Raw genomic sequence first — 15,841 nt, 5'->3', positions numbered from 1 at the left:
TGACAGAGGAAGAAAGTAAGGCCTGAGACTGCACAGTCAGTGGCACCCAGGCCCAAATGTATTAAATTTCAAAACCCACATTCTTCTCACCACACTACAGAGGATAAAGAACACATTTGGGGGCCATACAATTTAGCCAGTCGGTTACTCTCTTAGCTAGTCTGTAACTAAAATTCAAATGCTTATATAATGACAGCATTTCTCCCTGAACCAATTTCCTCCAAATGTCATTTCCTCCTTCTATAAACAGACTGAACACATCCCTGACTCACATTTGAACAAAGTCATTTCACATTTCAGATTTTCTTTCCCCTGCAGTCATCCCTATGGCAATTCCGCAGGCCCAGGGCCAAATTCCAGCTCATAGTGGAAGATGTGTGAATACCATAGGCTAAGAAATTAGCATGGGACCAACTGACAGAGTTCCCTTAAGAGCTCCTTACCCAGCTATTTCCCAGCAGGCTGTGGATTAAGATATAAACGAAACATATGGAGATGGGAGAAAGCATATGTCAGGCATGCTGTGGCCCGTGTTCCTGTCAAGCATACACACTGGGTCATTTTTAATCATGAAAACACCACCAAACAGTCTACCCAAATATTTCTATAGAACCAAAATTAAAGTTACTGCTTTATTTCTCACACCTTCCTTCTTAAATCACTCTCATCAGCACTATGCCAGTGTACACACATCCAGAAGAAACCAGAATTCGATACACCCACCCCTTCCCCCATACAAAGCAAAGAACCGTTAGTTCCAAAAGACTGAGCAGTTCCTCCTGGATCTGTTTCCATTGAATTAATTATCCCCAGGCATCATGGTAAATGTCGTCATCATCAACAAAAACTGTTGAATATAAACCCTCTGCACAGACCTGGATGAACTCTGGAGATACCACATACAAGAACTTGCTATAGTGGTTGTGGCTCAGTGGTAGAGCACATGCGAGGGCTGGGTTCAAGCCTCAGCACCACATAAAAAAAATAAATAAATAAAATAAAGGTGTTGTGTACAACTACACCTAAAAAAAATATTTTTAAAGGAACTTGTTATCCAGTAGGGTGCAGTGGGGAGCGCCTGCAGTCACAACTACTTGTGAGACAGGAGGATCACTTGAGCCCACAAATTCAAGATTGGCCTGGGCAACATAGCGAGACCCTCATCTCATTAAAAAAAAAAAAAATAGTCCTTGCCAGCCAATAGACAGCAACCGCTTACAAAATTCAGTTGGAAGAGCTATTTCTTCCATGAAACCTCAGGTACTCTTGTGCTTGGCCATGTCTGCATTTCCCACCCTCACTCCCAGATTTGGCACTTGTTGAGCCCTTGGCCTAGGCACTGTTTTTAGTTGTCCTCTCTTCCTCTGACTCCTCAATCTGCTGGAAAACTCCTGAGCTCTGGAGTCAGATTATCCTGACTTTGAATCATGCCTCTGGGAGGTGGGGGGGACGGTAAAGATGAAGAGGCAGAGGCTCATGGGCTAAGATGATTGCCTGGGAGGAAGCAGTGAGGAATGTGTGTGGACCAGAAGGCAGGGGCCACCTCACAGGAGCCCTACAGAAAGGACAGTTGCTAAACTGTCTTGCAGTATGCCTTTCACAACTTTGCCACATCTCCCTTCGTTTCCCTCTCATCTCTTTTTCAGTTTCATCTGAAGGGAGGATATAGGTCAAATTCCAACTGGATTACATAATGGTCCCCAGCACTAGTTCAGCGATGCTCACTTTATTTTTCTTCCAAAAGATTGTTTGGAGGCCTTTCACATGTTTGTGTAGAACAAAGAGCATTAGATAGGGCCTCAGGCGACCCGGGTTCCCACAATGGGGACTTGAGTCAACTCCTAGTCTAAACTAGGTAGCCTTCCTACTGCTGGTATTCTGTGATCTGTCCTCAACAGTAACAACTGGAAACTAAAGAAGAGCATGTGTCTTTCACCATAGCAGAGAAATATGATCTTAAATTTATCCACTGCCTCAGAGATCACCTTCACTTTTTCTCTTTTCCCTCCCCTTCTTCCCCCAGTCTTCCTCAACACTCTCCTTTGGGGCTTGGAAAGGCTCAGGGGGTAACCTGAGCATTAGAAGTTTTACTGTGTTTTTGTTGAGTCCTTCACCCCAGCTGTGTGCAGAGACAATGAGAACCCATTGATAAAACCTGCTTCGGCTATATGCCCAGGAGAGTGTGCCCTAGAGAGTGCACACACAGTTTGCTTTATACTCTTTGGCTCTTTTTTTCTCCCAGAGTACACATTCTCTAAATAAATCTTCAAGCTGGCCATGAAACAAGGTGGTTTACAGTGCAGCCTTTTGACTACACAACTCTTTTAGTCCATTCACAACTGAGTTTTGCAAATGGAAATTCTCAAGAAAAATAAACTAAAGTCAGATTTGTACCCACTGAAAATTGTTTCAGTTTGGGTCTCAAAGTCTTAAAGATGGAAGACTTTTTAGAACAATAGGACTTGATGATTCATGAAGAAAAAAATATGAATACGAATGAAATTCCTTCCATCTCCACAGCTTTCAAACATCTAAATCAATACTCAAAGCAACAAACCATTCCCTCTTCCATGGAGGCATCTGAATTTGAAGCAGAATAAACTGGCGATTGAGTGTCATGGGTCAGGGAATTTTTGTCTACTCTCAGTCTGGTTCAAATTCCCTGGGAAGGGGCTGGGGTTGTGGCTCAGTGGCAGAGCGCTTGCCTAGCATGTGTGAGGCACTGTGTTCAATTTTCAGCACTGCATATAAATAAATAAATAAACAAACAAACAAACAAATAAATAAAGGTATTGTGTCCATCTACAACTAAAAAATATTTTTTAAAAATTCCCTGAGAAACCTCTCAGGAGTTTCTTCTGCCTTTTGCTTCCTGTGTGCCATCTGAATGGCTGTACTTTCCCCTTGCTCAGATAACTAGCTCATACTAAAATGTAGTTGGGTTTGTGCATGCACTATCCTATGTGAGGAAAAGAAGAGGGAAAACATGTATGTTCTGTATTGTTTCAGATGATACTGCAGGAAATATGGTTACAAAATGCCATTAGGCACCTCTGTCACCCCTCCATGTATGTGATGCTCCTTTCACCTGCCTCTGTGTCTTTAAAGGGCATTCCTTGATATTTTGTGCTTGTTGCAACCTATGAAGCTTCTTATATTGCAGGCCCATATTTAGAATGAGAAGTCACAGCCCATGTTTGCTCTACTTTATTTGATGTCAAGAAAAAAAGGGACATTTTCTTGCCCTTTAATGATTTTAAGTCTGAGCTTTTTCAACACCCTGGAGACCATTCAAAATATTTTCATTTCTTCCTCCTTCAGTACCCAGGGAAGCTTTCAGTACTCTCTTTCATTTATTCAACAAATATTCCTTGTGGGATAAACAGTGTGATAAATGTAGCACACTTTCCTTTTACACATGTATTTTTTAATTTGTTCTAATTAGTTATATATTATAGTAGAATGCATTTTAACACATCACACATAAATGGAGTATAACTTCTCATTCTTCTGGTTGTACATAATGTACAATCACACCAGTCATATAGTCATTTGGCACATAGGGTAATAATGTCTGATTCATTCCACTGTCCTTCCTACCCCTATTCCCCATCCCCTCCCTTCACTCCCCTCTGTCTAATCCAAATCCCCACCTTATTGTGAATTAGCATCTGAATATCAGAGAAAACATTGGGCTTTTGGTTCTTTGTGATTGTCTTATTTCACTTAGCATGATATTCTGTAGCTCCATCCATTTACCAGCAAATGCCAGAATTTCATTCTTCTTTAAGGCTGAGTAATATTCAATTGTTACACATGAATTTTTAAAAATTTCTTTTGTAGTTATAGATGAACAGCATGCCTTTATTTTATTTATTTATTTTTATGTGGTGCTGAGGATCGAACCCAGTGCCTCACACATGTGAGGCAAGCGTTCTGCCACTTAGCTACAGCCCCATTCCTACACATATATTTTTGAAATCAATAACGTGGGGGCTGAGCCTTTCTAGAAAGAACTACTTAAGAGGAATCATATCTATGTACACTGCCAGACATGCATTAAACTCACATTTTAAATGGTTTCTTATCCAATAGTTTGAGTCAATTCCATTAAAGGCATTAGAGGCAGCTATGCTGATACTTAGGTTGGGCAATATAGTTGTGATAAAACTTTACCAATGAGAAAGTACAACTATGTAAAGGCTCCATCACCAGGGTGTGAGGATTGGATCAAGGAAGAAGTGATGACATGGGTTGTAAATTAAGAGTGTACTACAGCTTATCAAATAGGAAACTGAGAGGTGCCAGGAAGAGGATATGAGCCCTAGAGTCAAATGTACTCACTCTGCTTCTTCCTGACTCTGTACTAACCTTCAGCAAGTTACTTATCCCCCTGTGCCTCCTTTCTCATCTGTAAAATGGGAATGATCATAGAAGCTAGCTCATAAAGTTGTGGTGAGAATTACAAGAAACAATCCCAGTCAGACCTTCAGCACTGTGTCTGTCATTGAGTCATCATTGACAAATGACAGCTCTCACTATCTACCAGTAAGGGTCCAAGACTTACCTACCACTCCAAGCAAATCACCACCACTGCCCCATCCTTCCTCCAAGAGCTTTTTATGAATTTCCAGTTTGAACGGAAATTGTCTCTTCTTTTTTTCTTTCTTTTCTTTTTTTTGGGGGGGGGCGGGGGTGGGGGTGGTACCTGGGATTGGACTCAAGGGCACTTGGACACTGAGCCACATCCCCAGACCTATTTTGTATTTTATTTAGAGACAAAGTCTCAATGAGTTGCTTAGCATCTCACTTTTGCTGAAGCTGGCTTTGAACTCGGGATCTTCCTGTGTCAGCCTCCCAAGCCACTAGGATGCCACCATACCCAGCGTCTTCTTCATCCCCTCAGAAGCTCACACCTCCTACCCTGGTGATCCCAGACAATGAAAATCAGGCCCCTACCCCAGGAAAGACCAGAGGCTCGCTAAAAGAAGATGGCACAGGACAGCCTGTGGAAGTTCAAGAGTGAGGTGTCCTGTTCTATCCTTTTTATCATCCCCACCTTCTCAATCTCTGCAAAAAGAAGGAGGGATGCCAAAGTGTCATTTGGGAGGAGTTGCTGCAGTTGTGGTAAGAATTATACATCTGAGAAGGCTTCCATGAGCAAATTGAGAAATGAACTGGCCCTGAGGTAGGTCTGTTCCTTAAGAGGCAATAGATTCAGGGCAAGAGTCGACATGAAAGCAGAAAAAATTACAAAACCAGAGCTCTGTCTAAACTGGGTGTAATGGATGAATCAGGTAGCTCAGGACAGGGGAAAAAGAGCTCCCACATAGCTGGGAAGCTTACAACTCAGTACAGTGCTGAGGTGGTGGCAGCTTTAATACAACAAATGTGTTGGACTGGAAAATTCCCTGAATTTTTATTAGATGTAAATTAAATTTTTATAAATTTTATCTTTTAATAGAAAAATATTTGACAATCCCTAGACCTGTTATGACTGTGGTTTCTGAATATTTTTCCTGTTGGTGTAAAGTTTTTTTTTTTTTTTCGTTGTAGATGATCTTTATTTTATTTATTTATATGTGATGCTGAGAATCAAACCTAGTGCCTCACACATGCCTGGCAAGCACTCTACTACTAAGCCACAACCCCAGCCCTGGTGTAAGTTCTAAAGGGGAAAATGAGAGAGAAATAAGTGAACTGGATTCTTGTTCTGTTCTGCCCTCCCTAGGGAACACTTCTCAGATACCAGGAGGAGACTAGAGGGAGGAGAGGGAGAGGAGGAGCTGCCTATATTCTTTCCCAGCTATGAATCTGTTTTAGCTCCTGAATAGATGCCACTCTTCCCAAGCTGGGAGCCTTACCTTCCATGTTATTCTGAGAAATGTACAGACAGTCTGGCAGGGGGTCCTTAGGGAGCTGCTCTAGGCCCAGGGAAATATCTAAAGATACTCAGATATGAATCATTAGCTTAGAGTCAATGAGATGTGTAGGCCAGGTGCAGGACTTCCTTCTCTGTCTTTTGATCTGTGCCAGACACAGAGTAGGTGGGCAGTAAAATTTAATTGGATGACTTACCTACAGAATGAAACGATGAATACTAAATTTCATAGTAATCCATCAAAGATGTTAGAGAGAAAGAAGGGTTACCTATACATTAAAATGTGCTTAAAAGCATATCAATTAAGGCAATTTATGGACTTAATTTGGATTTTTAAAAAATTAGTTGTTGATGGACCTTTAGTTTATTTATTTAGTTTTATGTGGTGCTGAGGATCAAACCCAGTACCTCACACATACTAGGCAAGTGCTCTACCACTGAGCCACAACCCCAGCCCCTGATTTGGATTTTTATTCAAGCAGCAAATAGTGAAATAATTGGAAAATGTGAACACTGGCTAGATATTTGATATTTTTGTTAACCCTACAGAGTATTTTTTTAACTTTAAATGTTGTCATCATTTTAAAGTAAGAGGTTTTACATTAAAATCCAGATTCCAAGCTTATTTTTTAAAAATAGGGAGCTCTGATCCCAAATGGACCCATCTCCCCACTCAGGAACTGTGTGCTGTGGTGAAGGCGTACTGGTCTTTTGAAAGTAAAACAAGGACTATCTGGTTCCCTAGGCCCCCATCTCAAGCCCAAAATAAGTGCCACTTCTTCCCTTGACATCTCAAACAGGACTAATGCCTCATCCTTCTCAACTCTTAGAACCTATCATAATTAGTTAACCAGCTCCTTGTACTTTTGTTTGTGGATGTCTTATCTCCCCTCCCTCTCTCACACCCAGGCTAGACTAAAGTTTTAACAGAATCTGAATACCAAAAAGATTGTGTAGGGTGCTTCCCCATATGTAGTTCCCAATCAATTTTATGTTTCTAAGTAAGCTGAAGACAAACTTTCAAGATTAAGAAATGAAAAAGAAAAACCTATAGAAGAGTTGAAAGAATGGCAAAATGAACTCATGTGACTGTCCAGATTTTTAATATTTTTTGGTATTTGCTTTTATCTGGTTTTCTCCCCTAACTCCTCCTCATCAATGTGTTTCAAATATTATGAGGCTTCACCTCCAAATTCTTTTTTAAAAAATATTGTTTAGTTGTCAATGGACCTTTGTGTTATTTATTTATTTTTTAATTTTTATTGTTGGTTGTTCAAAACATTACATTGTTCTTGACATATCATATTTCACACTTTGACTCAAGTGGGTTATGAACTCCCATTTTTACCCCGTTATTTATTTTTATGTGGTGCTGAGAATCAAACCCAGTGCCTCACACATGCTGGGCAAGCACTCTACCACTAAGCCACAACCCCAGCCCCACACCCAAGAAATGTGACCTTTATGCACTATTATCTATTATACCGTTTATATTCAAAATCTTCCAACTATCCCAATAATGAATGTCATTTAGAGTTATTTTTAAATCCAGATTCTATTCAAGGATCATGCGCTGCATTTGGTCTCTTTAGACTCTTCCAAACTAGAACACTTTCTTGATGTTTCAGTCTTTCATGACACTAACATTTTGAAGTATCTAGGACCATTGTTTTGTAGATTAAGTTACAGCCTCGCTTTGTCCAAATATTCTATCATTTCTAGATTTGAGTTCCACATTTTTGCAAGAAACCACAATGGTGATGTTGTTTTCTAGATTTTCTATTTGTGAAGTTTCCAATGAATTAAAACCCAATTCATCAAAGTTGAATTTGGGTTTGTGTATGTGTATGTACTTTGCTGGTGCCCTAATCACAGGTGTGTCATAATAATAATCATGGCACTATGATCACTGTATTTACTTAGAAGCAGGGCTTCTAGTGTTGTTGATTACTTCCTCACCAATACTTATTGTTCAGTCTTTAATTTGTGCCAAATCTGTAGGTGTAACATGATATTATTCGGTGCTTTTTATTTGTATTGACTACTAAAGACTGAGCATTTTTCAATATGTATTGGCTATTTGTGTTTTCTATTGAGAGGTGTGTTTATGCCTTTTGCCAATTTTTTGGAAGTTGTTTTATCTTACATACATTTAGATCTTTGAATTCTGAATACTAATCATTTATACATTTTCTATGTCTCAACTCTCATGAACCAGTATTACAGAAGGCATAAGCACATGAATACTGTAGTGAAACATTTTGTTCAGATTCCAGTTTTGTCACTTATGTGTGGCTCTGGACAAAAGATTTAACATCTCTCTGCTTTATGTAAAAATGAGGTTGATAATGGTACATATGTCATAGGTTAGGAGGGGGACTAAATGAGTTAATACATGTAGTGAAGTAAGAACAGTACATGGATCTGGGTGTGGTGGCACACATTGTAATCCCAGTGGCTCAGAGGCTGAAACAGGAGGATCCCAAATTCCAAGCCAGCCTCAGCAACTTAACAAGGCCCTGAGCAACTTAGTACGATTCTGTGTCTAAATAAAATATAAAAACGGCTAGGGATGTGCTTAGGGTTTAAGTAACCCTGGATTCAATTCCTGGTACAAAAAAGAAAGAAAGAAAGGAAGGAAGGAAGGAAGAAAGAAAGAAAGAAAAAGAAAAGAAAGAAAGAAAAAGAACAGTACATGGCACATAATAACAATAAGTGTTTGGTATTTTAGCTTCTTCCATTTTATAGCTTCCACGTTTTTTTATTTGTACTTATTAGCTATACATCATAGTAGAATATATTTTGAAATATTATACATATATGGAGTATAACTTCTTATTCTTCTGGTTATACAGGATGTAGACTTACATTGGTTGTGTAATCATACATATACACACAAGATAGTAATGTGCTATGTCATTTTGATGTCTGATTCATTCTGAGACTCAGTGGGCTTATTCAAGTGCTGTCCTATAAGTGGTCTCCTGCTCCATTTTGAGGCTCTCCTGCAGCCCCAACCATAAACCCTTTCCTTTCAACCATGTGTCATAACACACAGTAATAATACATTAATGCCAGGGGTGAGTGCATCTTGTATAGGCAAGTGGCCATGAAATCATGTTCTTCAAGCCAACTTAGTTTGTCCTGTGAATGGGAAAAATATTCTGCAACCTCAAAAGCCTCACTCCAAATCTGGAGATTCATGCCAATAAGTGCTCTGTTTTACTTTAAAGGTACACACATATCCCAGTGATTTTTCACTCAACTTTGAGGCCCAATGGCGTCATCATTTGGTCTGCAACCAGGTAAGATAGTCTCTCCTCACAATAGAGCCCCTAGCACCTCACAGCAACGTATCCTCCCATCCTGTCCCTGGGCCTCTTCCCTCAACTCAGGCCTTTGTGGTTCAAAGACTAGTAAACTGGTGATACAAGTGCTCGGTGGAGGCACTCCGTAAATGTACCCTAACTAAATGAATGGCTGGGGAAGGGTGGAATATTAATGCGTTGCTAGGTAGAGATGAAAAAAGGAGAACAGGAATGTTGGATGGGCAAGTAGGCTACTGATTGGCTAGCACCCAGGATGCGCAGGAGTACAGCACGAAAATAGGAGAGGGTTTCTTCAGATAAATTAGTCACTGCCCAGTCGGTGAGGCGACCAGATGTGTGAAGAGCCGCGCTGCCTAGATTGAGGGTTCCACGGCGGCGCGGTGGCTCTCCGGGCCCCGCCCCGCCCCGCCCCGCCCCCCGGGGTCCAGGCCGCTTTCCCCTCTGAGGCTACGGCACTCGGAGGCTACGGCAGCGCCTGCGCATTGCCGTTCCAGAGTCACCAGTGGGTCCCATCTCGCCTCCGAAGATGGCGGACCACACTGTCGCCGGCCCCAGCGGCAGCACATCCTTGCGGGGACTTCGAGAACGTATGGGTGAGCTGGCCGGTGGCTCTCAGGTTAACTCGGGCCATCACGGGAGGTGGGCTTCCCAGGGCCCTAGAGGCCAAAGGAGCCGCGGCGCGAGTTCCACAAAACTTTTCTCCGGAGTCGCCACGCGCGGTCCGGTCCTTCCTTCACCCCCGCGGGAATCCCCGGGGATGGAACTCGGGGAGTCCTGAGCAGGGGGCGGGAGGGGAAACGACTGTCCAGACCTGCCAGTGGTTGAAGTCCCGCTGCCAACGGCCAAACTGTCGCTGCCAATGGCCAAAGTCCCGCGGGCTGGGCGCGAGTGAACTAACGGGCACTGCCCAGGCGGGTGGGGCCCGCGCGGCTGGAACCTCGGACTCCGCCGTTGGCCCCGAGCCTCGCCGTTGGAGGACGGAGGACACCCGTGCGACCGGCCGAACGGATGCTCAGCTACCGGGGATGTGCGGGAGACCCAGACCCCGCGCACCCGCGCCGCCACTGCGGCTGGGGCAGCGCTTCCAGCCTTGGAAAGTTTGAGTTTTTTCCCAGCCTGAGGCGTTCACACCCTTCTGGTCAAAGTCCAGGAAGGAAGGAGCTGTGGGTGGGGGGGTTTAAAGTTGGGAAGAAACTTGGCTCTCTGTACCTCCTGATTTGCCTTGCTGTAGCACGACTTCGACAAGATGTCACCTTCCTGGGACATTTTGCAGTCCCTAGGCTGAGCAGTACTTAAGAGTGTTTTCATCTCAACAGATCCCATCGTCAGAAAGTTTTTCCCTCCTAAAAAAAAAAAAAAAAAAAAAAAAACGAACAAACAACAAAAACACATTAATCAAACGTGGCAGTGCGTTGTTTGATTCGGGATAGTGTGCTCCTACTGAGCCAGAGTGTTTCTTGCTCACGGGAGGGTGTTTTAAGCCTGTCCTCAGTAATTACCTCTGCTATGAGCGTGAATAAAACGGTTTTATTGGTTTTTTAAAAAAATTCCTTTTTTTCATTTGCAATTAAGAAGTTAATTTAGATTGAGATTGGGAGGCTATATGATACTAAACAAGACTTTGAATCAACTTTCCAAAGAATATATCAGAAAGAAATACACTTTCATTGTTCCGTAGGGAAAAAAAAAGACTATACCTTCTGCGTCTATGTTTGGTTCACTCAGAGTTTGCAGTAACTTGTAGTGCTTATTGACACCTTAGGCCCTCTGATAGTAGATTATCAAGGATTGAAATTAACCAGCATGTATTCCAATATGTTGGAAAGAGCATGTGTTCTAATATGTTGTCTGTATATCCACTAAAAACATTTGTATATTGAGTTTTGGAAAATGTTTTAAAATTATGGAAAGTTGTCTTAATTTACAGCATTTCAAACTTCAAAAATATCATGCAAAAAAGCCTTAACCCTTCTAGAACCCTAGTTTACAGCATAGTTTACATCCTTGCTGCCCCTTTCATATTCACAATCAAAAACATCACATGCTAGACTTCCACAAAGCACTAGCTTGACTAGAAATGCCCTCATGGTGTCAGCATTTTCCTGAAGGGGTCAATGAGACAATGGAATGTTTTTGCTAGAAGGTCAATTTCATCTCCTACTGGGAGCCTAGCTGCATGAATTAAAATAGAACAAATAACTTATGTAGGTGCACAGTAAACTCTACACATATTTATTTTATACATTTATACATGTATGCATTAATATATATATACATTATATACATGTACATGTATATACACTATATAAATGTGTGTGTATATGTACATTTACTGAGTTACGTTTCTCTGTGTAGCACTATGCTAAGGTTGTAGTATTATATTGACAAGAGACATGTTTCACACTTTTATACAGAATTGTTTTAAAATAAAGTTTATTTGAATATTTCAGCCAGATGAGCATAAGAAACTTTGCTCCTGACATGTCACCTTTTCCTTCTTATTTTTTAAATCCGCACATGATTTCTCAGTGTAGAGTTTATTATTCCAAGAAACAAATGCAGAAAAAGCCACTGAGACTGAAAGCCACATTATCATAGAATTTGAGAGCTGGAGTAATCTTAAATTTAGTTCAGAAGTCAGTATCCCAGCTAGAAAATTCTGGGCAGGTTCTACAACTGGACCATATACTGTAATGGGGAATTGGCTGTTTTTCCACATAGCCATTCTATTCTAGACAGCTCTAAATGGTAGAAAATTGTCCCTAATTTTTATTGTCTTTAAGATATTGGTTTGGCTTTGTGTGTGTGGGGGGGGGGGAGGTGTCTTCTGAAAGTACTTATCCTTAGGACTTTGGCTGTTGCTGTTTTAGGCAAAATTCTGCAATCTACCTTTGTGTGTGTGTGTGGTTCCCTGATTGCAAATTTGTGTTCCTATTAGTTTTTTCTTAATACTTTAATATTTCAAAATTAGTTGCTTTTTAAAGTACAGTTAATTCCTGGCTTTATCACTTACTATTTTTCTCTGTGATCTGGGAAAGTTATGTTTAGCTTCAGTTTATTCATTGGTGAATATAAAAATGTGCACTTCATAGAATTGCTAAATGAAGTAATACAAATGAACTTTGTAGATTGCAAAGTGATATGTATTATTTGGTATGGCAGTTGTATAAATATTAAGACTCATAATTCAGTTATTTAATTTTTTTAGTTATAGATGGACAAAATATCTTTATTTTGTTTATTTATTTTTATGTGACTGCTGAGGATCGAACCCAGCACATCACATTGCAAGGCAAGCGCTTTGCCACTGAGCCACAACCCCAGCCCTATTTAAATTTTTTTAACCTCATTCAATTTTAGTAATATTCTTCAATTTCCAGGCAAAAGGTGGCTTGGTCCCTTACTTTGAGTTTAGAGTTGGGATAACAAGTATAGAAATAATATAGTGTTGTATACTTACTGTACCTTGCCATTACTTTTTCTTTTTCCCTTCAGGGCTGGGAATGGACCCCAGGGCCTCATATGCTAGGCAAGTGCTCTGAGCTATCATCCATTGCCCTTGCTGTTACACACACACACACACACACACACATATACATATATATGTATATTTATATATATACATATATATGTATATATATACATACATACATACACATGTATGCATTAATACTTCAAATGAATGTTAAACAAATTATCTCATTCAGTGAAGTTGAATGAAGTGAATCTGGAAGGAATTGAATCTGGACATAATCTCTCATTACCTGGACATTTAAAATAATTTTTAAAGCCTGTCTTTTTTGTGAACATATTTCTTGCCAGTAGGAATTTGTATACAATGATCTAAAAATCGGGTTTAATATTATTACTATATTAGTCTTTATATGATTTAGTTCATTAATCCCACCGCAAGTACTTCTAAGGTTATGTGGTATAAGATTTTTATGGGCTGAGGTTGTGTGGCTCAGTGGCAGAGTGCTTGCCTAGCATGTGTGAGGCATTGGTTTCCATCCTCACACCACATTAAAAAATAAATAAAATAGTTATTATGTCCATTTACAACCAAAAATTTTAATAAAGATCTTTAGAACCTGGTAAAATTGTACCTTTTGAATGAAATTGTCTTATGGTCAGCTAAATTGTAAAATTCAGAGTCCAATTCTTAGGACTTCTAAATAGGAGAATTGAATGTGCAAAAACAATACTGTGTTCACAAAAATGTGAGTGGGGAAGTATGTGGAAGGGTTCAATTTATAGACTATTTGTAAAAATTACTGTCTCCACATAATTGCCAGTAGTTGAATTATCAAGAAAGAGGAGAAGAGTCTCATCTTCAAATTTAGTCAGGTCCTAGATTATCTGAGCTGTTAGGTCCATGGGTCAAAAAATATCCCTTTTCTCTCTTGAAATAGTGATCCCTATGGCAGCATTTGTGATGTCACTTTCAAGGTTACCCTGTAAAACAACTCCCATGTAGCTTAAGTGCAAGGAAAGCACCTCTTTTCCCTTATTTTTAATATTTTTAAAACTTTTACTTATTTTATATTGTGCTGAGGATTGAACCTAGTGCCTCACATGTGCCAGGCAAGTGTTCTACCATTGAGCCACAACCTCAGCCCCCTTTTCCCTTATTTGTTTTGATTACCCATCTTTGTTATATTTTTCCTATACCTAACAATCAGACTTGTGTGCAGTTTCAAAGGTGCATATTTTCTGTGCTTTTATACAGGAGTAAAACAGTTTTCAATGTTATTCTCCATACCCTTCCTAAAAAAGTCCAGGAATCAAAGGGTTCAGAGATCCCCTATAATAACTCTCATGTGTATCATTTTATAGTCTTTCTTACTTTATCTCAAGTTGCAGTTTCCTAATCTTGCACATAGTCCTTACTGAAGTTTATTTTCTCTCTTTTCTGCCTGTTGATATATGTTAGCAACTTTGCACAATTTGTATTGCTTTTGCTTGATGTTTTGCTACCTAGAATGATATGTCATTGGAAATTCCTTCTACTCATTGCTGTTGCCTCCACCTTCCTTGTAAATTAGAATAGACTTTGGGAGGCCTGGAGGTGTAGCTCAAGTGCTAAGAATACTGGAAAGCCTGGATTAAATCCCCAGCACACACCAAAAAGAAGAAAACAAGAAAGAGAATCGAGCTTTTTACAATTGCAGATGCTTGTGCCCCACCTGGGGCTGGATTAGGCATTGCTGATGTTTTTAAATTGACTCAGGTGATTCTAGTGTGCAGCCACGATAGAAAGCCCCTATTCTAGATGACTTACAAATGTACTTCTTGATATTGGGCCCAAGCACTGAGGATTTCACTGTTCATACTCTGCTTCCAGATTCAGATCCATAAATTTATATATGTGTGTGTGTGTGTGTGTGTGTGTGTGTGTGTGTTGTATTTGGACACAATAACCTGTATTTTATTTTTATGTGGTGCTGAGGATTGAACCTAGCACCTCACACGTGCTAGGCGAGCACTGTACCCTCAGATCCATTAATTTTTAACCTATTAGTTTCTAAATTCCCAAATTATGGTGAAACATATTTTTTCCCAGTTCTTGGCCAGCTCAGTTTTTTTCTACTACTTGGTGTAATGTCCTTCTCACACATTTTGAAGAGCTATCATCATTGGTCTCCCATTGATCCATAAACTTGTGCTGCCACATACAATACAGTTGTCTTTATGTCCACAAATACTTTGGCACATCCATAGTAAACACTTTTAACTCTTTAATCAGGTATTGTTGAACAATATAGGTATTCAGTACATCTTTATTGTTGACCCAGATTAAGCAGTCACAATTTTACCTTGAAGAGTGACCCAGTTCTTTATCATCACATAAAATTGACTGTGGTGATCCCTCTATTTCCTGTTTGTGTTTTGATATCTAATCCCTTTCCTTTATCTCCTAATATTTTAGTTGCTGCCGCTCAAGCAGTTGCAAAAGAAAGGCGAGATCAAAGTGGAGTTAGCTCTTTTTCAAGTCAGTCTCCAACTGTAAGATCAGCATTTAAGCCAGGTATAATTTCTTTAATGCTTCAAGAACAGCAAAGTGTTGTATCTTTAAGATTTGATAGCATATTAATGTCTATATTCTTTTTTTAAAGTAATAGATGGGTCTGTTCTAAAAAATGACTTAAAACAAAAATTAGCAAAGGAGCGCAGAGAAGAAAGAAAAAGACAACAAGAAGGTATATTTCAGACTTTTATTTATATTAAAATGAATAAATTTTATGTAAAGTTCATATTGGTTTTACTTGCTTTTTCTCTGTGTTTATATGATAGATAATAACTTTTGTTATATAAAAGATTATTATATTGGATTAAATCCAGTTACCAAATCAGATAAAAAATCTTTGACTAAATTATTCAATTTTTCAAGATGTAGTTTCTGTTGTCTGTAATTTTCTGAAAAGTAAGATATGAACATTTCTTCAACATCTGTAAAAACAAGCAGAATGGGATTTTAGTAAAAATGATTTTAAGCCAGGTATGGTGGCACATGCCTATAATCTCAGCATCTTGGGAGGTCGAGGCAGGAGGATTTCTAGTTCAAAGCCAGCCTCAGCAATTTAGCGAAGCCCTGAGCAGCTAATCCCTGTAATCCAGGGTTTACAGGTGT

The 15,841-nt window shown here is 39.7% G+C and overlaps 1 protein-coding gene across 4 annotated transcripts in view; it reads left to right on the top strand.

Moving 5' to 3' along the window:
• The first annotated feature begins 9,680 nt into the window (after window positions 1–9,680).
• Window positions 9,681–15,841, top strand: part of Map7d3 (MAP7 domain containing 3) — a 32,398-nt gene continuing 26,237 nt past the window's right edge. For all 4 annotated transcript variants that reach the window (XM_071606788.1, XM_071606789.1, XM_027940167.2 and 1 more), the window contains exons 1-3: window positions 9,681–9,803; window positions 15,140–15,238; window positions 15,327–15,410. In XM_071606788.1, coding sequence (XP_071462889.1) covers window positions 9,737–9,803; window positions 15,140–15,238; window positions 15,327–15,410 — 250 coding nt within the window. In that variant the 5' untranslated portion in view covers window positions 9,681–9,736. The remainder of the gene's footprint in view (window positions 9,804–15,139; window positions 15,239–15,326; window positions 15,411–15,841) is intronic.

Source organism: Marmota flaviventris, chromosome X (assembly GCF_047511675.1).
Source record: "Marmota flaviventris isolate mMarFla1 chromosome X, mMarFla1.hap1, whole genome shotgun sequence".
NCBI lineage: Eukaryota > Metazoa > Chordata > Mammalia > Rodentia > Sciuridae > Marmota > Marmota flaviventris.
Note: the sequence above shows the minus strand (reverse complement) of the source record. Positions and strands in the feature narration are given on the sequence as shown.